Raw genomic sequence first — 22,903 nt, forward strand, 5'->3', positions numbered from 1 at the left:
AACTAGAAAAAGAGTTGTCTTAAAATGAAACAGCATAAGTGCTGCAGCGTTCAATAAGTGTCTACGAGAAATACTAAGTCCTAAACGTATTTTATTACTATAAAAGTTAGCGTTTGTAATTTACTTTCAATTTTTAAGCAAAGAGATGCACCGTTCTTTATTTACTATTGTATATATATATATATATATATGTATATATATATATATAAGTGAACAAAAGTGTAAAATAGGTTATAACATTTATTTTTATTTTTAGATTACATCGTTATAGTATAACCTTAACCCCAACCCTATTCCACCTACTGTCCACCTACTTTTGGTTCACCATACATATATATACATACATATATATATATATATATATATATATATATATATATATATTGTACGGATACTTGATAATGTGGACTGTTTGTCCAAGAAAGCTTGTAACTTTTTCTGAATAAAATGCTCCATTAGATACCATCCAGTTTGAACGAGGTCACTTCAGTAATTCTACTAACGCACAGAACAATTGTGTATGTGGTAAAGTTAATATATATATATATATATATATATATATATATATATATATATATATATATATATATATATATATATATTAAGGAGTTAATCTAAAAACAATACATTATGGCCATTCAAACGAGTGCTGACCATCCGAACATATCTTATGTGGAGGTTCACACAGTTATGTCCTGTGCGCAAATACCAGCATACAAATTCACATTTATTCTCGTTAGATTCTGCAACTGCATTCTTTAAGCGATGGCTGTTTTCTGTAAACGTTTCATTTGCCGTTAGATGCGCGGTGACAAAAATCAGAAGAAGAATGAGGCTTGGAGATTTTATCTATCTAAAGTCACACTGACCTTCAAAGCTGTTTGTGATCTGCATGAATTTATGATTATCACCTCTTAAGCTGCAGTGAGATAAAGTCTGCGACTCGGTAGGTTTAGATAAAAAGAATATGACTTTTTAAGTTTTTAAAAACATTGAGTTTAAGCTACTACGATCCTTTGTGATCTTATTCAAGGAAACTGAATGAAGTTCCTGTTAATTCGAAGAGGTTCTGAGGAGAGAGAGAGAGAGAGAGAGAGAGAGAGAGAGAGAGAGAGAGAGAGAGAGAGAGCTTAGACTTGATAAGGAATATAAAAATTTACTGAGGGGAGAGAGAGAGAGAGAGGTAGGTTAGACTTGATAAGAAATATAAAAATTTACTGAGGAGAGAGAGAGAGAGAGAGAGAGAGAGAGAGAGAGAGAGAGAGAGAGAGAGAGAGAGAGAGAGAGAGGTTAGATTTGATAAGGAATATAAAAATTTACTGCTGTTCCTTCCCTTTAATATTATATTTACAAAATATCTGATGAAATGAAATTCATCTGCTTCTTTCTTCACTCTGATTCCAAACGCTACCGATTTCCTATTTTTCTACTGTTTTGACGAAGTATAAAATCGCTTATAGGTACCAGTTTACCCTTTACACGAACATTAAAAGACGGTCATAAATTCTGGCAAAATCTAAAAAAAAAAAAAAAAAAAGCACGTAATCGCAATTACGTTATAAATTACCTTCGGTCACAAAACAGAAGAGAACCAGATAGCCAGCTCACAGCGATAATGTAATTGAGGCAGATAAGGCGTCCAGGATTGTTTATCTGTAAGTGCGCTTCTCTTTACGTGGATATCTCGTGTATTTTTAGGCTTACAACTTTTGCGTTTCTTAAAAGCAGACTTAAACCGTAGTAAAAGTCTCATAATCATGACATTGAGAGAGAGAGAGAGGAGGGGGTAAGGGGTCTTCATCTTGAACCAGTGCAAGTTAATTATTTTTAACAAGGCGTACGCTCCCTCCCAGTGAGTACACTGTGCTTGAGTAAGAGGGTGCGCCAACGCAAGTAGGTTGCATTCTTTCAATCCCCACAAAGTTATTTTCGATGGAAAATTGCTCCTATGGGTGTCGGAGCCTGTCTAGACGCTGGTGTATAGACCTCCAGACTAAATTGCATTATCTACAAGACGAAATTCTGGATGAAAGTGTTATGTGTACCACTGCAAAAAAAGTCGAAGTTTTAACTGATTAGGCTACAATAATGTGGTCCTCAGTGCACCGGGTAAACACTTCAACCTTGAATCCATTATTCATCTTCACTATCTATCATCTAAGTGTGCTGCAGCTCCCGTGGCCTCAACAGACGATGCTCTGTCAATGGCTGGCTCGCTAACAGCAACGAAAAAGTGATAAACTTCTAAAGAAAGACGTCCAGTGAAGGATTGTCTATTATTCATTGTTAACATATGATGTTAACAATGAATGAACGTACATAATCTACTATTGTTTTATTAATAAGTCGAGTAGTTTTGTGTTATTTTAAACTGCAATACGCACATGATGCATACCGTGAACAGGCGCACATAGTAATGTAAACCAAGAATAGGCCTATGTTGAATATCTATTCGCCTTTTAAAAACTGCCTTGCATGTATGGTTTATAACCTTGGATAAATATACTAACCTTGTCGACAGCTGGATCAGTTTCCCTTGGTTTTTCGACTAATTTAGAATATGCAGACCTCTCTTTTTTTTTTTACTCTGTTATGATAGTCTTTGATTTTACCTGCCCAAGAAAAGGCTCATTCTCATGGGTTTCAATGAAATCTTCAAGGCATTCAGGAATGATGCTGCCACTTGCAGACTTCAATATGCACAATTATTCTTTCTGTGGAAAAACTGCGAAATTATGAATATATATTAATCTAACAACCCCGTCAATTATATATAAAAAAAATAAATAACTCTGATACATTATTAATTCACGTTTAAAACTTCTAGATTTAATGAAGTTCAGCAGTTTCTGTTTCTGACTGGAACACGCTTCTTCCAAGGACGGAAGGGAACTGATCAACTGAGCAAAAAAGGTGGACCGTGGGCTACTGGACTCCCTCGCCCTCACTAACATTCAGGTGCGCCTGCGCAGATCGTTTCGACGCAGCCATGTCGATTGAGAAGAACTCTTTGCTCAAGTTGCCTGTGCAAGCAGAGAAAACAGTGCAGGTTGTCCACATTAACGTTCAGGTGTGCCTGCACAGGTCGACTGTGCAGGCAGACCTACGCAGGTGTACCCGAATGCTAGTGAAGGTTGACTGCAGGCAGACCTGCGCGGGAATACCTGAACGTTAGAGGCCGCCACTAGCGTTCAGGTATGCCTTCGGGCCAGCCCTAGGAGAGCTGTTAATTAGCTCAGTGGTCTGGTAAAACTAAGGTATACTTAACTTTTGCACAGCTGACCTGTGCAGACACACCTGAACGTTATTGTGAATAACCTGCACCGTTTCTTCTGCCTGCACAGGCGACCTGAGCTCCTTTTTCAGGCCAAAACCCTCAAATTTGGCCTTTTTGAGACTGGTTGGCCTTCCAAATTTCCAAGCTGGCCTATTTAGTAAAGCTGGCACTTTTTTTGGCTTTTTACAAGGTTTTGGCCTTAAAATTACTGGTTGGCCTTTTTAGCATATTTGGTAATCTAATTAGGGCCTTTGTAAGGTGAATGCGCTCATACCATTTAAGATTGTATTTTCCAGTTTCTCGAATAATTGTTTCGGAAGGTTGTGATACTATACTTTTTCCTTATTTTTCATTTTTTTTAATCAGTCCTTCTTAGCACATAGTACACTTTTATTTTTTGTGTTACTCGCTTTTCATTAGAGTTTATACCTAGATAATACTGGCCTTGTAACAATTCACGTACGCATTACACATACCTGCAACATTCAAGCACGCATTACACGTCAAGTGGTATCTATTTCAAACGTTGCTTACATAGACATGTCACTCTGGCTGTATGGTTCATGTTGCATTCCCGTTCACTTCCCGCATAACAACAAAGTCATGTTAACACAGTTGCTGACTCTGTAAGCCAATCCGAGACTAGACATTGGAGACATTGCATTCGTTAACAGTGTGCACTTTGGACATCAAGATGCCAAAAATGTGGAAGTGTTCCTATGACTCTGCAAGAAAATACAGAAATGATTGGGAGGAAAAGTTTGTTTGGGTTCAGGAGGCAAGTGGTCACGTGATAGATCAAGGGAGGCACTTTGCAAACTCTGTCGATCAAACTTAAACCTTGGGTTATCAGCGAAGCATAACCATGAAACGACAGAAAAGCATCAGAAAAATGTGAGAGCTATTTCATCAACATCCTTGCTCGAGTGTTTTACTCCAAGCACATCGGATGATGTAAGAAGAACCGAACTAGAATTAGCAACTGCAGTTCGCTGTCATTGTTCTACATTTTCCGTTGACCATCTTAGCGAGGTTATAAGACGGAATGGAGAGGAAAGCCCTCTCGGGAAAATCGAAATTCGTCGAACCAAGTGTAGCAAGTTGATGACAGAGGTTATTGCATTTGGTTATCGTGCTGAGCTTGAAGAAGGTACTAAAAGACAGATGTTTTCTTTACTTGTCGATGAGTCAGCAGATAGATAAGAACTGCTTTGTCTTCCTCTTTCACAGAACACATTGGTGTTTTGTTTTCTTCTTTCATATTTCTGTAACGCATTAGTGATTAAAACTTTGTAACACAATAGAATTACTCTTTTCTTATCCTGAAATGCTGCATGAACCGTGTTTCTATTCAAAGACTTGGCAAATAATCCACGAGCTGCTGAAATTTGATTTATAAGTCTATATATATTCAGCTACTATGGGTAAAAAGGCTGGCCTTAAATGCCATATTTTTTAGCCTTTTTCTACAAAGGGGCTGGCCCTTTGTAATTGTAATTGGCTCAATGTTGGCCTTTTCCCATCCAGAAAACCTGGCAACCCTAGCTCTTTTTTGCTCAATTTTCGTCCCGTTCTTGGGTGGAGAGGACGTTTCAGTCGGGAACAGAAAGCTGTTCTTCATTGACTTTAAAAGCACTTATACCCAAGTTAATGTTGTAATGGATTTATTAATTTTTAAATTTTTTTAACAGCTGATGCCAGATTAATATATATTTATAATTTTGCAATTTTTCCACAGGTAAAATAACTGAATAATGAAGGCTGAAAATTGCAGCATCATTCCTGAATGTCTTGAAGATTTCACTGAAATCTATAAGAATGAGCCTTGTCTTGGGTAATTAAAATTTAAAGACTATCATAACACATTAAAATAAAAGGCTGCAAATTTTGAATTAGTCGAAAAACTGAAGGATTTTGATTCTCCTGCTGGCAAGACAGTGTCCTTGTATGCCCATGTACAGCATATTCATGGTTATAAACCATATATATGCAAGTCAGTTTTTAAATGACAATGAATAGTCAAATTAGCGGAGTAATGCAAAACAAGAATAGGCCTACTTCCGTTTACTCACGATTATGCATCATGTACAGTATGTAAGTCAGTTTTAAAATGAGAGCAAAATGGTATTCAACAGTTATGGAACAAAATAACACAACAGTTGACAACGCATATTTGTATATTATTAACATCAAATGTTAATGAATGAGAGCCACTCGTTCACTGGACGTCATTTTTCAGACACTTACTGTCCTCTGTTGTTAACAGAAAGTCAATTATTGCCAGAGCACCGTCTGTACAACAAAGAACTTAGAAAAAAAAAAAACCTGAATCGTTAGTGGTGAAGGAATGCCTGCACAGGTCCACCTGTGCAGGCAGACCAGGGCAGGTATACCTGGACGCGCTTGGCGGCCCTAAGTTTATCTGGCAAAGCGGTTCAGTTGCTCAGTATCTCCCGTAGAGCACACAAGTCTTGTGGACACACTGGTTTCAACATCGAGTGGTAAAGCATTTCGTCTTTATCAAGAAATGATGAAAGTCGAGCGATCAAAGGGACCAGGAGTTGGAAATGAGGATATTTATATTCCCATGCTAAGTTGCAATGATAAGACGCTTTTTACAACTGACGAAGACTTAACAATTACCTCTTGCTTCTGCACAAACACAGATAAGGTTAGTGAGATGTTCTCGTCAAATTGAATAACGTGTTCACTTATATGCTTTGAAGTTATTTTTTTTTATTTGAAAGAGCGCAGCCATTCCTTGATTACAATGACCCTAATAGGCCTAAACATCATGCTAGCAGTAGTAAGAGATTGCTGGGTCAATAGTTCTGAATGGTTCCATATGTATACAATATACAGACAGTATATATATATATATATATATATATATATATATATATATATATATATATATATATATATATATATATATATATATATATATATTAGTGAACTGACTACTAATTTTCTTTGCAATTCTTTTAAGCTGGCGTAAAATCTCTTTATGTTTAGTAAGCAGCTGAAGAGGTGAAGTTCTGTTAATGTAGATTAGTATATTTTTATTTCAATGTTGGTTGGGTAAGAATTTTAAAATGGATGAGAGAGTATTTTCAACGGAGATAGAGTACAGAAAGGTGTTGTTAGACTGATTCGGATGTACATCGGGCTCCAGAACGATCGGGAATGAGAAAATGAAAAGTGGCCAAAAATGAAAACGAGAAATAAAACAAATAGGGTTACAAACCCATTTAGATCTTACGGTGGCCGTCAGTAAGAGGGACAGTTTGGTAGCAGTATGTCCTGATCAAGCAAGAGGGAGCGATGAAGCGAAGGAAACCTCTTATCTAATAAACTACTGCAATGGAAGTAGTCAAGGCCACACATCTGTACTGCGGCCACTGCGCTTGTGATTCTTTCTTCCCAGCTGTTTACTGCAGTTGGGCGAGTACAAATTTGGGATCAGTTGGTCTTTGAGGTCGCTTTAGTCTGAAGACTGATATTTCGTATCCCTACGTTGTCCGCCATAGAAAATGTCAGTTAAGTTGTGTGGCGGTGGAGATACTGTACTGTAGTGTAGTCAGAGTGGCCCAGTTCTCCTCAAACTGAAATGGTCGCCCCTTTCCCCGGGTACTGGCCGAGACTTAACGGCCTCTCCTCTCCTCCTGTGGATCAATTTGAAAAAAGAAAACAGAGCCGTCACTTCTATATTTTATTTACTGTTATCTTGTTTGCCCTTCTAACTTTTCCTGTTCCAGGAGTCCCCATTTCTGATTTTTATTCATCCAGTCTGCCTGCGCTCGAGAGCCATTGCTGTCATTGAGCTACTTACAAGTGGAGATGCATTTCAGTAGAATAAACTCTGTAGAGATATTTGAGGTCATCTTTTCCCAGCCTAACCCCCTTGGAATTTGTAAATAAGTTCAATATATTTTTTTCTAGTCTACATTTCTCCTCGTTGCTTTAAAGTAATTAAATATATGTGAACTGAAGCTCCCAATATTATATTACAAGAGAATGAGTAAATTTCATGTAAAAAATTAAGACACCAGTTACCTATGAGAGTCCGAATGCAGCCAAGAATAAGGTGTCTATCAAACTGCGTCCAATGTTACGTAGAATAATTATCTGACCTGGCTTGAAGGTTTGAGATCATTGATATGTTGTTGAAAACAATTGGTCGTAACCTATAAGTAATCTGAATTTGGCAAATAATGTTACGTTTTTCACTGAATTGCTACAGCACCAGTGAAACACATTAGAAATTCCTCTTGTATTCAAAAGTTAAGTTTCAGTTCACTGAGCAGTCAGTGTATCATGAGATGGTTCAATTCATTTTGCTTACCACTCTTTAACCCACTTGTGATGCGCTTTCTCTTGGATTTACTCTGCGTGTCCGCAGGCTAAGATGCAGACCCCGTATTGGTCATATGCAGCGTCCCTTAGGCCTCTAGCTGCAACCCTTTTCATTCCTTTTGCTGTACCTCAGTTCTTATTCTCCTTCTTCCATCTTACTTTCCACCCTCTCCTAACAATTGTTACATAGTGCAATTGGAAGGTTTTCCTCCTGTTACCCTTTTGAAATATTTTTAACTCGATTCCCTTTCAGCGCTGCATGACCTCAGAGGTCACAGTGCTTGGCCTTTGGCCTAAATTTTATATTCCATTCCATTCCGATAAGATGAAGCACCAGTCCCCAATCCTAACAGAAATCGGAAGACAACAGACACCTTGTCCGCTGTGATTAAATAGTCTGGAAGATCAGACCAGACTACTGGAGTGGCGCGTGGGCGACTTCGAATGGAGTACAGAATTCAGGCCAAAACCCAGGCGCTGGGACCTACGACAGCAGAAAGGTTTGAAAGGTGTAACAGGAAGAAAACCTCGCAGTTGCACTAAGAAACAATTGTTAGGAGAGGGTGGATAGCAAGATGGAAGAAAGAGAATGTGAACGGAAGCAATGTAAAAGGAATGAAAAGGGGTTGCAGCTAGGGGCCGAATAGGGACGCTGCAAAGACACTCAAGCTATGCCTACAGTGCACCGCGTGAGGTGCACTGACGGCACTACTGCCCTACGGGAGCGGGTGATTTCGACTTGAGTCGCACCGGAATGAGACAGAAATCTGAATAAATTACAAAAAATATCCTGATTGGGAGCATAAAGAGTTTAAGGATTTAACAATAATTATATTGCAGTGAAATCAGGTAACTTGTACCTTGGAAATAAGGCAGAGAGAAGTGGAGTTATAAGGAAATAAAAGTAACGAAGTAAAATAAGGTGACCAACAAGGAAGAAATTACACTTTTTTTGATTTGCTCGACCATGAAATCTTGGCCATCATGTTGTTAACTAAATAGCGTCGTTTAGATGTTATTCTTTCGTGTATCTAAGTCAACCCCCAGCAATCCCTCCCACGGCGAAGACCCATACAATGACGTTTAATGGGTCCTGCAATAAAAAAAAAACTTCGAATGAAACCCACCTGGTATTGTGTGGGACCGGAAATTACATAGAAGTCCATTGTTTTGTTGACAGTGGCTTATTATGTAAGTGTTTTTATTCCTTTATTTTTTCTTTTTCTTTCATATAATCACTTCATTCCCGTTTTCGCAAATCGTCGTTATGTGTAAAAAGTTAAGTTAGTTTAACCAGACCACTGAGCTGATTAACAGCTCTCCTAGGGCTGGCCCGAAGGATGAGACTTATTTTACGTGGCTAAGAACCAATTGGTTACCTAGCAACGGGACCTACAGCTTATTGTGGAATCCGAACCACATTATGACGAGAAATGGATTTCTATCACCAGAAATAAATTCCTCTGATTCTCCGGCCGGCTAATGAAGAGTTAGAGGAATTTATTTCTGGTGATAGAAATTCATTTCTCGCTATAATGTTGTTCGGATTCCACAGTAAGTTGTAGGTCCCCTTGCTAAGTAACCAATTGGTTCTTAGCCACGTAAAATAAGTCTAATCCTTCGGCCAGCCCTAGGAGAGCTGTTAATCAGCTCAGTGGTCTGGTAAAACAAGGTATACTTTCTCTCCCCCCCTCTCTCTCTCCTCTCTCTCTCTCTCTCTCTCTCTCTCTCTCTCTTTCTCTCTCTCTCTCATTTCATGGGTTGTGGTTATGTGTCTTATATAGTTTTTCCATTAGTTTTGTCCTCTCTCTCTCTCTCTCTTTCTCTTTCTCTCTCTCTAATTTCATGGCTTGTTGTTATTTGTCTTCAATTTTTTCATTAGGCTTGTTGTTATTTGTCTTCAATCTCTTTTTCCATTAGTTTTGTCCTTCTCTTTTCTCTTTTGTCCTCTCTCTCTCTCTCTCTTTCTCTTTCTCTCTCTCTCTCATTTCATGGTTTGTTGTTGTTGTCTTCAATAGTTTTTCCATTAGTTTTGTCCTCTCTCTCTCTCTCTCTCTGGTACCTACTGTTATCACCAGTCGATATACTTCTGTGTGGCTATCTCTGATTATCTCAGCGCCTAACGTTTCATTTACAATTATTATGTAAGAACATCTTAATCACTTGCATTGTCATGGAACTTACACTGAACTTCCGTGTCTTTGAAATAATCCCTTCAATTATCCTGTTATGAGCGAGTAGTGCACCGGAGTTTACTAGAGTTAGGTGGTTTCCCGGCCATTATTCTTGCCAAAAATTTAGTTTATAACCGATATTTTTTTTTTTTAAAGGACAGACAATTTCCGGGTTAAGAGACTTCCACAGAAAATCGTTGCACAGACTTTGATATGTACCATTATCATTATTCAGGAGATGGAACCTATTCGTATGGAACAAGCCCACAATGGTAGTTGACTTGAAATTCAAGCTTCCAATGAATATGGAGTTCATTTGAAAGAAGTAACAGCAGAAATACAAAGAGAATCGCTTTAGGTCCGTAATGCATTGCATCTTCGCTTGAACTTTTGAGGATGCAGAGAAAAGGGATCATTTGTCAGAAAAGACAAATTTGAGAATGTCCTCAAGTTACTTGTATTCTCTGGTTGACTGGCATGGTTGAGTATCCATTTAAGAGGCTTTCTCTGCTACAGTTTGTGGTATCATAATTTTCCCTGATATATTTCTTGTAGCAACTATCATGCACCTGGATTTATTTAGCAATCAATTAGTGCCTCTCACGTGTGGTAACATATCTGAATCATTCTTGGCCTCAGCCTGTTGCTTGATTTTTTCCTCTTTCTGAAACATTTTCAGAAGAAACAGTATCTGGGAAAAAAATTGCCGGTGCTTTCTCTGTGTCTTCCGCCACCTGGCTTACCATCATCATAAGTTGCAGCATTTTTATCACCTTCTATAGCCTTGGATTAAGAGATAAACATCGTGAATTTCTTGTAACACGGGGTCAATGAACACCGGAAACGCCATGGCTGGATATCAGCCGGAACAGTTGAACATTGTTCAGCATGTAAATTCTTTCCCAACTGGACTGTACTTTGCTTCGGAAGGGTAATGAATGACACATTTCAAGATGCAGAGGCTACTATCTGTTCTCACTATTTTCACAGCCTGTAAAAGAAATAAGAGCTGACGCCTTATTAATGTCTGAGATCATTTGAACTGTGAACAATGTTATTAATTTAATGATAAGCAGTAAACATGAATAAAATCTCTTGTAAAAAGTTTTTGAAAGAAAGAATTTATTTCAGGTGGTATTTCTAGATCAGAATATCACGATGTTTCTTAAATCGGGGGTCATTTAGAGACCCTCCCTACTACCCCCCCCACCCCCACATCGTTACCTCATCATATATATAAGGCTTAATTATCTAACTGGGTTTAACTTTTGAGGTTAATAAAAATTTATTTTTTTGTCTTATTTGTGTTTAAATGTAACTTGTGGTATTTTTTCATTAATAATGGACCCCCCCGGAAAGAACCCTGTTTTTCGGGTATTGCGTTCAGGATTTGGGTTTTTCACCCAAGATATTCTTAATCCTCATGAAATTCTGGTCTAGAAAAACCGCATGAGATAAATTCTCCTACCAAGTGGTACCTAGCTCATTTACAGCCTGGTCTATGAAAGGTGTAACAGGAGGAAAACATTGCAGTTGTACTTTGAATCTGACGCGTGCGTTAGCAAATATAACACATACTACAATTCTTTACTCTTACCTGTGGGAAGAGAATGATGGTCTTCTAGTGTTCGAGGTTGAATCCCATCTGTGGTATTAGATCACTTCTTTGTTGCGTCTTTATTACAGGGCGGACATTTTGAAGAAGGCGGTAAGCGCGTATACAAAATACAGTGTATATATAATATAATCATAACAAACATATGAGCATCGGAGCTGAATATGCAGTAAGGAATCATATCCTACACGAGGTAGAACTTACAGGATCGAAGCCTTTGTGTCTGACTCAATACTAAGCACAATAATAATTGTGTATACTTATAAATTTATGCATTATGCAATGCTAGTACAAGAGGTCTGAACTGAACGTGTCTACCGACGATGTTACATAACACAGCCTACATACATAACAGAATCAATTGGTAGGAGAGGGTGGAAAGTAAGATGGAAGAGACTATGAACGGACACACAGTAAAAGGAATGAAAGGGGCTGCAGCTAGGGGCCGAAGGGACGCTGCGAAGAACCTTAAGGAATGCCTACAGCGCATCGCGTGAGGTGCACTAACGGCGGTACTCCCCTATGGGGGGAAAAAGATCATGGGTCACATGTGAACGCGAAAGATACTGTAAGTTTGACTGATGTCAGCGCGTAAAAGATTCTTTTGTGAATTTTCCTGATTCCCATGTTTTCATCTGTAATTTTGTTTTACAGGAAACGGAGACAGAGTCGGAGAGAAATGGGGAACTCAAAAAGGCGGACGGCATTTCCAGCGCGGTGGCAGAGTTACCGGAGACGCAAGAAGAAGCTCTGAATGAGTCTAAAGCTGATACTGGTGATATGGAACTTCTCTACGGCCTTGATGACACGCCTCCGTGGTACATGTGTATTCTCCTCGGGATGCAGGTACGCTGATCGTTGCTACTTAAAGGATGAAGTGCAGAAGTTGGCAGTGGTGGAGAATAGCAACTGCGAGTTGATATGCGACAGAGCATTCACTGTCCTGTTGATAAAGGCTTATTTACATTAGTGCAATTGCTAGCGCTAGTTTACAGACGCACATAAACGTATATACAACCATATATATATACCTGTCTATATATATGTGTGTGTGTGCAGGAGTGTGTATACCTACATATACATATGTATGTACGATTGTGCGCAACCAAAGTGTCTAAGCAACGGGGTGTTGCTCTTGTTTGTAAGGTCGGTGTATTGTTCTTGACTCACTTCCCATCAGCCGTACAGTAAATGAGTATCAGAGTCTATAGCAGTAAAGACAAAAGCCGTGGAGCTAGCAGTCTCATTCTAGATACCTATTAAAAACTCTCGGAAGGCTGTACCTTTCTCGCACCTCTCCCCCCCAGCCCCCCGTCCTCCTCCTCCCCAACTCCTAAGAGGATAGAAGCTTTGGAGGGAATAAATTGCGTGTGCATGGTTTGAGAGATATCTTTTTATCAGAGTGGCAATTCTTGGAACCCTGATCCGTTCAATAACCTACTTGACACAGGCAACCGGAAAATAATCTTAATTTGGAGGTCTTAAAACAATCGGCAAAGTTATTCTCCGCACGCAACTAGCACACAATTCTTCCTTCCAGACATTTCTGTATTTGGACTTATATAATTAATTACATTGATTACAAACGATTACTGGTATAGAATCTTTGTTTGGATTTATATTATTCATTAAAGTTAGTACAGCATCTTTGTTAAATTTATGCCAAAATAAACACAAATGCACACACAAACAAATAAAAACATTTACCAGAAGAGACACATGATATATAGGATATCTTTTTTTTTATCTTTTATTAGAAAAATACATTAATGCACTTTTATAGTTGTTTCACAGTATTTACATAATTTTACAATGATAACTTTTCTACTTACACGAATATAATGTTTACATACATTTTTTTAATTTTACTTTTTCCCTAATTTAGGATTCTTTTTCTACATAGACTTTTTATATGTATATAATATTTAATATTAACTAGTCTTTATAATACAATAGTATTTCTTTTCAATTTCACATTTTATCAATCCCTTTCTCTATATTATATTGTACAGGTAGTCTTTTGTAAATATCTTATTTAGGTCATTGTTGAAAGCATGACATATTAATATTTTTGTTTTTGACATTCTATTTCTTATGAATGTAACTAAATTTGGGTCATCATATATCTTATTTAGGTCATTGTTGAAAGCATGACATATTAATATTTTTGTTTTTGACATTCTATTTCTTATGAATGTAGCTAAATTTGGGTCATCATTCAACAGTCCCACCGATCTTCCATACCATAATCCTGTTATAAAATCCGATAACAGAACCATGGCAGTATTTTCATCTTTCTTTGACACAGTTGTAAAATAGGATAATATCAAGGACGTTCCGTTGTACCCTGTTTCTCTCCGTTTTAAGTAGTATTTATATTGATTTATATGACATGGCTTACAACCACTATTATTATTTCAGTTAGGGATTGATGAGACTTACACAGCACGATTTATGCTAGGCTAAATGAACGATTTATTACTTTTCTCCTTGAACAACTGCGCCGATGTAATTGCTTGAGCCTTGGGTACGTTTCCCTTAGAAAATGAATCAAAGAAAACGAGGCTATTGTAAATGTGGTAGGATTAAAGGATTATTGGTAAACATAATGTAAGGTGTCAAAGAAACTAAAGGTTACTGCTATTATTGAACCAGGCAGCTTATTGACGCTGGCCGTGAAAATGGGAATTGACTGTGACCTGAGGTAACATTGCAGTGAATTACAAGAATCAAAACATTTTAGATACAGGTCATTTTTCATTGTTTTTAAGGTAATTTTTCATTGTTGGAGATAGTCTATGAACCTAAGTGAGAATTTCTTCGTCAAGAATAGTTTATTTAAGCTAAGCAAACGTGACAGGCATCTCACGCCTCAACGAGTTTTACTTGTACGATAATCTGACGTCCCAGTAAAATAAATTATGTTTGATATTAAACAACAAGAGAAGAACAACAACGCAACGAATAACATACAAATCTAATATCTGTAAAGCACAAACAACTGGATAGCACGATAATACTCACAGATAATTCTTGACTGTGTACCGGTTACAGGACGCACCATAATTCACAATTCCCTATTCAATCTGGAAGCCACAATGGCGAGGGTCAATCGGTTCGGTATATCTTTCATTCCATTCAGGCCCAGTTGAGGAGCTCTTTGCTATTGAGCCAATGCCTATTTTATTTCTTTCTGAGGCCTTGCAGGGAAGGAAATTTTAATGGGGTGTGATTTCGTTACATAATATCATCGCATTTCATCCGCAATCAGCCATTATAGGATTCATTTTTCAAAGTCTTCTAAATTCTTCAGTTGTATGACGAAAGACAGACTATACCCTGTTAAATGTACATCATATGTCTAGCGAAAATAAGTAGGTCTAAATGTTACATAAATGCGATCACAATTGTATTCGCATATTCTGGATATGCGTGGTATCCATTCAAGCAACTCATGACCTCCGTTGCGCGTGCGTAACTTTGAATGACATCGTTCGTCTCTTCCAACAGCACTACTTGACCATGGTCGGCTCGACCATCACCATCCCCTTCATTTTAACACCGCTAATGTGCGTCGACGACAACGACCCTGCCCGAGGCGCTTTAATCTCCACCATCTTTTTCGTGTCTGGTGTTGTGACACTTCTGCAGTGCACTTTTGGTGTGAGGTATGTATGTCATATTAGTAACTCCTTTTATATATTTGTTATTTGAATGTTTGTAACTGATTCTGAGAGGTTCTGTTTTCGCCGTCATTTGCAGGAGATTGTACAGGCTGTTTGCAGGTCGGTGGAAACAGTTCTGTAGGCGCACATGGTCGACCATTGGTTTTTGCAGCACTTACGCGGAGTTGGTTATGGCAGGAAAATTCTCTTCCGCGTGATTCGTATTCTTTTGCGATGATAAATCTCAAAACTGAGAAAGTTCAGCACTTTTGCGTGAGGATAAAATTAGACCGTTGCTTTGAGTGCAATTTTTGATGTGTTGCTAAAGATACTGCTGTTTTCATTGTTTGAGGGAGTGCAAATAAATCAAAATTTTTACGTGGACAGCATTTATATCAGGTTCCTGCTTGATCTAACATATTGACCAATCTGGTTTGTTGCTGTTGTGCTGCCCATCTACAGCTTGGGGGGGAGGGAGGGGCCGTTTATCCTGAGTGTGGATCAAGACGGTCAAGCATCTAGTTTTCTTTCAGACAAAGGAATAAGTCTGGATTATTAGCTTCCCTGGCGAATCTGGAGAGCCTGGTTTCTCGAAGGACGTGGCTGCATAACCACAACAAACCAGACAGATTAGTTGTCATAAGATATACAGGAAACTGATATAAATTTCTTGTGCATATATTTTTTTTTTTTGGGGGGGGGGACTGCCCAAGAGCAAGGTGCCCGTGCCAGCACAAGAATGGCTTATCTGAAGCGAAGGAACGATGTAAACATTTTTATTGCGATAAATTCCCTCTGACGATGGCAGCAATCCTCGTAAATCTTAGGGATTTTCAGCGTATCTTTAGTAATATATATCAGGAATCGTAACTCTTCTTTATACCCTTCACTTATCAGTATTGCTTCCGGAGATGGATTATGTGTTATTTCTTATTTACTCAATTTTCATATTTGGTTATGACTTACAATAGTCTTATACCTTGTTATGGTGAAGGAAAATATAGCCCAAATGAAAGTTTGATGCCTAAACCTAAAACTTATCAAGACCAAATCAGTATCATGCTATTTCATCAGAATATATTTCGTTTTGATTAGCGCATGACAAAATTCATGCCAGGTTGAAAAAACTATCCTGGCTGTATGACAAAGATTAACAAAATAAATGCGTTGTGTCTTTTTGATTGCTGTTTTGTAAGCAAAACAGAACACTTTTTTTTTTTTTTTTAGCTTAAACGCAGTATTTAGTTTTCCATCTGTTTACTTTTACTGAAGGTAAAACGTGCCTTTTGATTAGTACTATTACGTGGCAACACCTGTCTCAACAGGAACAATGTGAAAATCCGTGATTCTTAGGACACAGCGAGTAGGCTAATCTAAGGTGAACGATATTAACTCAACGTTAATTCACATTTGTATCCTTACGAAAACACTATTGATTAGCAGATCTCGTACAGATTTCCCGCCCTACCCTCCCCTTCAAGTAGATGGAACTTTCCTGATTGAGTCTGAAGCTTTAACTATTCTTGGTATTACTTTTGACACGCATCTAGCTGTTGAGAACATCTAATGAAAGTTTCAGCAAATGCCACACGAAAGCTAATTGTTCTAGGGCCTATTGTTTATAACAGGCCTCAGTGCAACCTGTTTTAGTTTATAACAGAATGATGTTCTCCGTGGATGTCTGCTTCTGCCATAGATTTATCTCTGGTGGTAGGTTTCTGCTTCCTAATAGTAGAAGTTATGACTTGGCCCATAGACAGATGGTCTCTTGCTTGTCACATTTCCATAAGTTGTATTTCAACAGAGATCTTTCACATAATCGATCCCTGATCCCCTTTATCTGCCGAGAGCGACCAGATTCGTTGAACAGCAGCACCAATATGCAGTAAATGTGCCTCGCTGTCGAACTTGTCAGTTCCAGAAGTTCTTTATTTCTCACACCGTTGGACTGTGGAACAGAAGTTCAAGCGAAAATGCAATGCATTTTTACCCTAATACTATTCTTCTTGCATTTTAATACATTTTTTCTATTTATCTATTTATTATTTTTTTTCTTTTTCAATAAGTGGGATTTCTTCTTTCTGCATTTCTCTTTACTTCCTCTTACTACTTCCTAATGAGCACCATGTTCTTTGGAAGCTTGAATTTCAAGCCAATGGCCCCTATGGGCTTGTTCCATATGAATAGGTTTCATCTACTGAATAATAATAATAATAATAATAATAATAATAATAATAATAATAATAATAATAATAATTACTGTCATATTTATATTTTGCTAGTCCGAAATCTAGGTCCTTAAAGAAAACAGCCCTAGTACGTCTTATTGTCTATGCCAACTCAAGCATCTCAAATTTTCAGGTTACCAATCGTACAAGGCGGGACATTCAGCTTCCTCGTGCCCACAATAGCCATCCTGACGTCGGGGTACGCGAGTTGCCAGTCTCTTCCCCTCCAAAACATGACGGAGAGCGAAAGGCAGGAAGTGTGGCAAGTCAGAATGAGGGAAGTTCAGGGAGCCATCATAGTCTCATCGTTATTGCAAGTGGTGCTCGGATTCACAGGTTAGTTATTCCAGCGTGAATACTGATACGATAGGCAATTTAATACCTCAACTAGCCTAAGCCGTAATGGCACGAGGAGTGAAGAAGCAGAGCCTTCCCTATACGGGGTGGATGAGTCTAGGAGTCTGGTGCTACAGCAACCATCAAAGCAGTGCCCCGAAGTTGCTGACTGTCACAGAATAAAAAACTTGGGAGCGGTTCACTATTAGTCGAAAGATAATTACTTTTCCTCCTTTTTTTAGTTTTTCTTTGTGGTACTTTGTTCTTAGGAAGTCTTATTCTTCATTTTTTTACTATGAATACGGTAATTGATAATATAATATATATATAAATTATATATGTGTGTTTGTATTTGTATATAAGATCTCATTCACTTGGAATGCAACTCCATCGTGCACGATGGCTTCCATCCCAGATCCTCAAAAGATAAAGCATTTTGCTTTCTTCAAACGCAGGGCTCGTGGGAATCGTTGTGGCCTGGATCACGCCCCTCGCCATTGCTCCAACGGTCGCCTTGGTGGGTCTTTCGCTCTTCAACGTAGCTGCCGAAAGAGCTGCGCTACATTGGGGCGTCTCTTTCTTGTAAGAACTTTTGCTCTTCTTTCTTGTGAGAGACTGCAAACATTTATACGGTCTTTTGATATATATATTGTCGAATCTTGCCATTACAATATTACAGCCCTCATCGTTTGGTGGTTGCTGTAGGTAGATACCATCCAGTTTGAATGAGGTCCTGTTACTAACTGTAGTGATGCACAGAAGGATTGTGTGTGTGATAAAGTTTATATATATATATATATATATATATATATATATATATATATATATATATAATATATATTTATCATATATATAATCGTTCTATATATATAAACTTTATCACATACACAATCGTTCTGTGCATTAATTAATAACTGGACCTCATTCAAACTGGATGGTATCTGCCTACATCTACCACCGGACGATGAGGGCTGTAAGTCCTGGAAAGCTTGGAAGTTTTACTGAATAAATATCTCCACTAGATACCATCTAGTTTAAATAAGGTCTATATATATATATATATATATATATATATATATATATATATATATATATATATATATATATATACATACATATACATACATACATACATACATAATCAACACACAATCACGTGTGGAACAGAAATAAATTTCTGACTCACATCAGGATCGAACCCAGGTCTTTCAATTGAAAGGCAAGGGCGCTGCCCACTAGGCCATACAAGTCTAAAAGAAGTTAGCTTGCCCAGGTAATTCCTTGGGTGCAGTTGCTCTCAGGTTCCAAGGGCAGCGCCCTTGCAATTCAATTGAAAGACCTGGGTTCGATCCTGATGTGAGTCAGAAAATTATATATATATATATATATATATATATATATATATATATATATATATATATATATATATATATATATATATAAAATATTGTGAGTCTTTGGAATTAGGTTTAAGCTTTCATTTCTGATTTTTTTCTCCAATGGCTAAGTAAATTTACGTCTGCAACAAAACATTCAGACTTTTAAGAAAAAGGAATCTTGTTGATGAATGACTTTTCCATTCTTTACATGACTTTAACATCTTGTAATCGAATGTATCAGAAACTATTAAAACAAAAATGCTGATAGCGCAGTACTCATGCGCAAGAACGTCGTAACGAATTAAGTTACCTATTCTTTGAGATGATGCTTCCAAAGAGAGAGAGAGAGACTATAACGCTACAGAATTTACATAGTGTGTTCATTTCAGGACAATTGTACTGATGGTTTTGGAGAGAGAGAGAGAGAGAGAGAGAGAGAGAGAGAGAGAGAGAGAGAGAGAGAGAGAGAGAGAGACTATAACGCTACAGAATTTACATAGTGTGTTCATTTCAGGACAATTGTACTGATGGTTTTGTTTTCCCAGTATCTGAGAAACGTTCCCTTGCCTTTTCCTACTTACAAGAAGTCAGGATTTGGAATCACAAAAGTGTACGTCTTCAAACTGTTTCCTGTAAGTTATCCCCAATAATTCTTCTTTTATTATTATTATTATTATTATTATTATTATTATTATTATTATTGGTGAAGAAATCCACAGCGGTGTAAATGTCAATGCATATTACAAATGTATATATTTACATTTGCATCACCGTGGATTTCTTCACCATCTTAGTAACTCATGCTATTATGAGATTTTTATGGATTATTATTATTATTATTATTATTATTATTATTATTATTATTATTATTATTATTATTATTATTATTATTATTATTATTATTTTAAGCTAGGGAGGTATTATTTTTAAAAAATTTTTTATTTACAAACAACATAGGTGGTATGTTTGAATTTACGAACCTTCAGTAAAAAACAAAAGCACTTCTTGGAATGAGGATATAGATACCTCATTAATTCTTGTGCAGCTTTCCTTCTTACTGCTTTTCTGCTTTAATCAGCAATTTATACGTCTAATAATTTCTCTTATAATTTTCTCTTCTGTTTGAATTTTATGTCACTGAGCGTCAATTATAGTTCTTTTTTTAAATATGCAGCGTAAAGTGATAAGATTATTTTTCTAAGAAATATTTTTGAAATTTAGCATTCACTTATATTATACCAATCATTGATGGCTTGCTATGTTACAAAGTTTATCCAAACACTGGCAAGATTTACTGTATTCTTTGAAAGATTTAACATTCACTTATATTATACCAATCGTTAATGGCTTGCTATGTTACAAAGTTTGTCCTAACACTGGCAAGTTTACTGTAGTCTTTGAAAAATTTAACACTCACTTATATTATACCCATCGTTAATGGCTTGCTATGTTACAAACTGTATCCAAACAATGGCAAGATTTACTGTATTCTTTGAAAGATTTAACATTCACTTATATTATACCCATCATTAATGACTTGCTATATTACAAACTTTATCCTAACACTGGCAAGATTGACTGTATTCTTTGAAGTAAGCTTGAAGTTAGGGTTCAATTTTTTTTGTTTATGTAGCTTAAATTGGTGTCTTTTTCTTCTTGCTATCAAACCTTTGGAGTTGAGAAGTAAGTATTGTTCATTTGAACCTATTGAGAATTACATACTATTAGAAAGAGTGCAAATACCCCATCCCAACTTTAATTTTCATCCTAACCTGCCCCTTTTCCTGAAAGGAATTGTAAGTGGCTTTGAAAGACAACTCGTTATTCTCTTTGTCATGGTATCGAATAAGTACATTTTTATATTCTTGTATGGATAGAAGGCAGTGATGCAGAGGGGAGTAAACAGTAAGTAAACTTAAACATTCAGAAAAATGCCATCAAAATTCTTGACGTAATAGAGGAAGAATTCGAATTTATAGAAATAGTAGATTACACAATAGCTGTAAAAAAAAAAAAAAAAAAAAAAAAAATATATATATATATATATATATATATATATATATATATATATATATATATATATATGAACGATCAGATTAAAGCAGCTAAGAAATATGGAGTTGGATAGTCCCAAGCTGTCAAATCATTAATCCCTTCTGGGATACATTTCAACAGAAAGAACCCATTGCAAATGAGGGAATAAGGAGTAAAATTCCTTTACGATAGAGTCAAGCGCAGTCTCCATTTAATATATACTAAAGGTAAGGTGTAACAAAGAGTTCCTCTACATCACAAACGTGATATGCCGAACTTGTGTTAAACGGTAAATCCATATCGTATCCGTATGATATATTGTCAATATGCCTAATTGGAGCATTATATATTAATCTGCTTCTAGAATAATTAATGGTCAGAAACTTTGATTTATAGGAATATGAATATTAATTCACTACATTACCATGGTAATTGGCGATCGTATGAATATGTTGCCTACAAAAATATTAATTTCATGTACTCAACATATTATGAATACATGATTTTTAATTTCCTTCCTTTAGCAGTAGTAATGAGGAAGCAGTATATTTTACATCATCATTTCAATACATACTGACAAAACAAATGAAATACCACATACGCTTAATTACTGAATGACAAATTTTTCACGAGGTAGCTATTATTATTATTATTATTATATAATTTTATTTTTTTATTTTTTTTAATTTATTTTTTTTTTGTCTATCACAGTCATCCTATTCGACTGGGTGGTTTTTATAGTGTGGGGTTCCGGGTTGCATCCTGCCTCCTTAGGAGTCCATCACTTATTATTATTATTATTATTATTATTATTATTCAGAAGATGAGCCCTACTCATATGGAACAAGCCCATAGGGGCCACTGATTTGAAATTCAAGCTTCCAAAGAATATTAAGGTGTTCATTCGAAAGAAGTAACTTAAAGTAATGGGAAACATAGAAAGAGATCAGTTATTAGAAAAACAGATAAATTAGCCAATTAAAAAACAAATAATAATGCCAGTCAAATATTAAAATACTAGTTGAATTGGATTAGGGCAGTAATGCGTTGCATCTTGACTTGAACATCTGATGAAGAGAATGCTATTAGAGAATAATCTGTACAATGAGCTATGCAAATTAGTCTGTAGGCTTGTGGTGTCCTAGAGATTGCTCCTGACTTCAAAATTCTTATCAAATGATGTTTCTGCTGAAGATCTTAATTCTCTTTTCCCAGGCACAAACTAACTTGTACTCTAAATTTAGACGATGTACTCTAAATTTAAATGTAAAATATATAATGATGTATATATATTTATAGCTGTATATTTGTTATATAATATATATATATTAAATATAAACATATAATATATATATATATATATATATATATATATATATATATATATATATATATATATATATATATATATATATATATATATATATATATATATATATATATATATATATATATGTCCTCCGTTCAATAATCTCTTATAATTCATTTCCAAACATATCAAAACAAATAAGACCAATTAGGTACCCTGCACCCAATCTATACATTCAGTCATTCAGTGTCTCATTAGCCTCGTACTTCTCTAAACTGATTTTACAGTCTCCTGATTATTGTCTATCCCCTTTCAGATCCTTTTGGCGATCTTAATATCCTGGGCAGTTTGCGCGATCTTGACCGCTAGTGGAGCCCTGAAGGAAGGGAGCTACGCAAGAACAGACCGAGCGCTGGGAGCGCTCGACAACGCCCCTTGGATAAGACTTCCTTACCCTGGTAAGTTTGCTCTTGTTTCTGTGTTACGTAATATCTCACCTATATTAAGGTAATTTGAATACGTGTCTAGTT

The 22,903-nt window shown here is 36.6% G+C and overlaps 1 protein-coding gene across 1 annotated transcript in view; it reads left to right on the forward strand.

Annotated features, from left to right (window-relative positions):
• LOC136828900 (solute carrier family 23 member 1-like) overlaps positions 1-22,903 on the forward strand; it is a 35,920-nt gene that overhangs the window by 5,785 nt on the left and 7,232 nt on the right. The window contains exons 2-7 of the mRNA XM_067087218.1: positions 12,077-12,268; positions 14,933-15,090; positions 17,449-17,651; positions 18,107-18,233; positions 19,545-19,662; positions 22,690-22,835. Coding sequence (XP_066943319.1) covers positions 12,077-12,268; positions 14,933-15,090; positions 17,449-17,651; positions 18,107-18,233; positions 19,545-19,662; positions 22,690-22,835 — 944 coding nt within the window. The remainder of the gene's footprint in view (positions 1-12,076; positions 12,269-14,932; positions 15,091-17,448; positions 17,652-18,106; positions 18,234-19,544; positions 19,663-22,689; positions 22,836-22,903) is intronic.

This window comes from Macrobrachium rosenbergii, chromosome 43 (assembly GCF_040412425.1).
Source record: "Macrobrachium rosenbergii isolate ZJJX-2024 chromosome 43, ASM4041242v1, whole genome shotgun sequence".
In the NCBI taxonomy this organism is placed as follows: Eukaryota; Metazoa; Arthropoda; class Malacostraca; order Decapoda; family Palaemonidae; genus Macrobrachium; species Macrobrachium rosenbergii.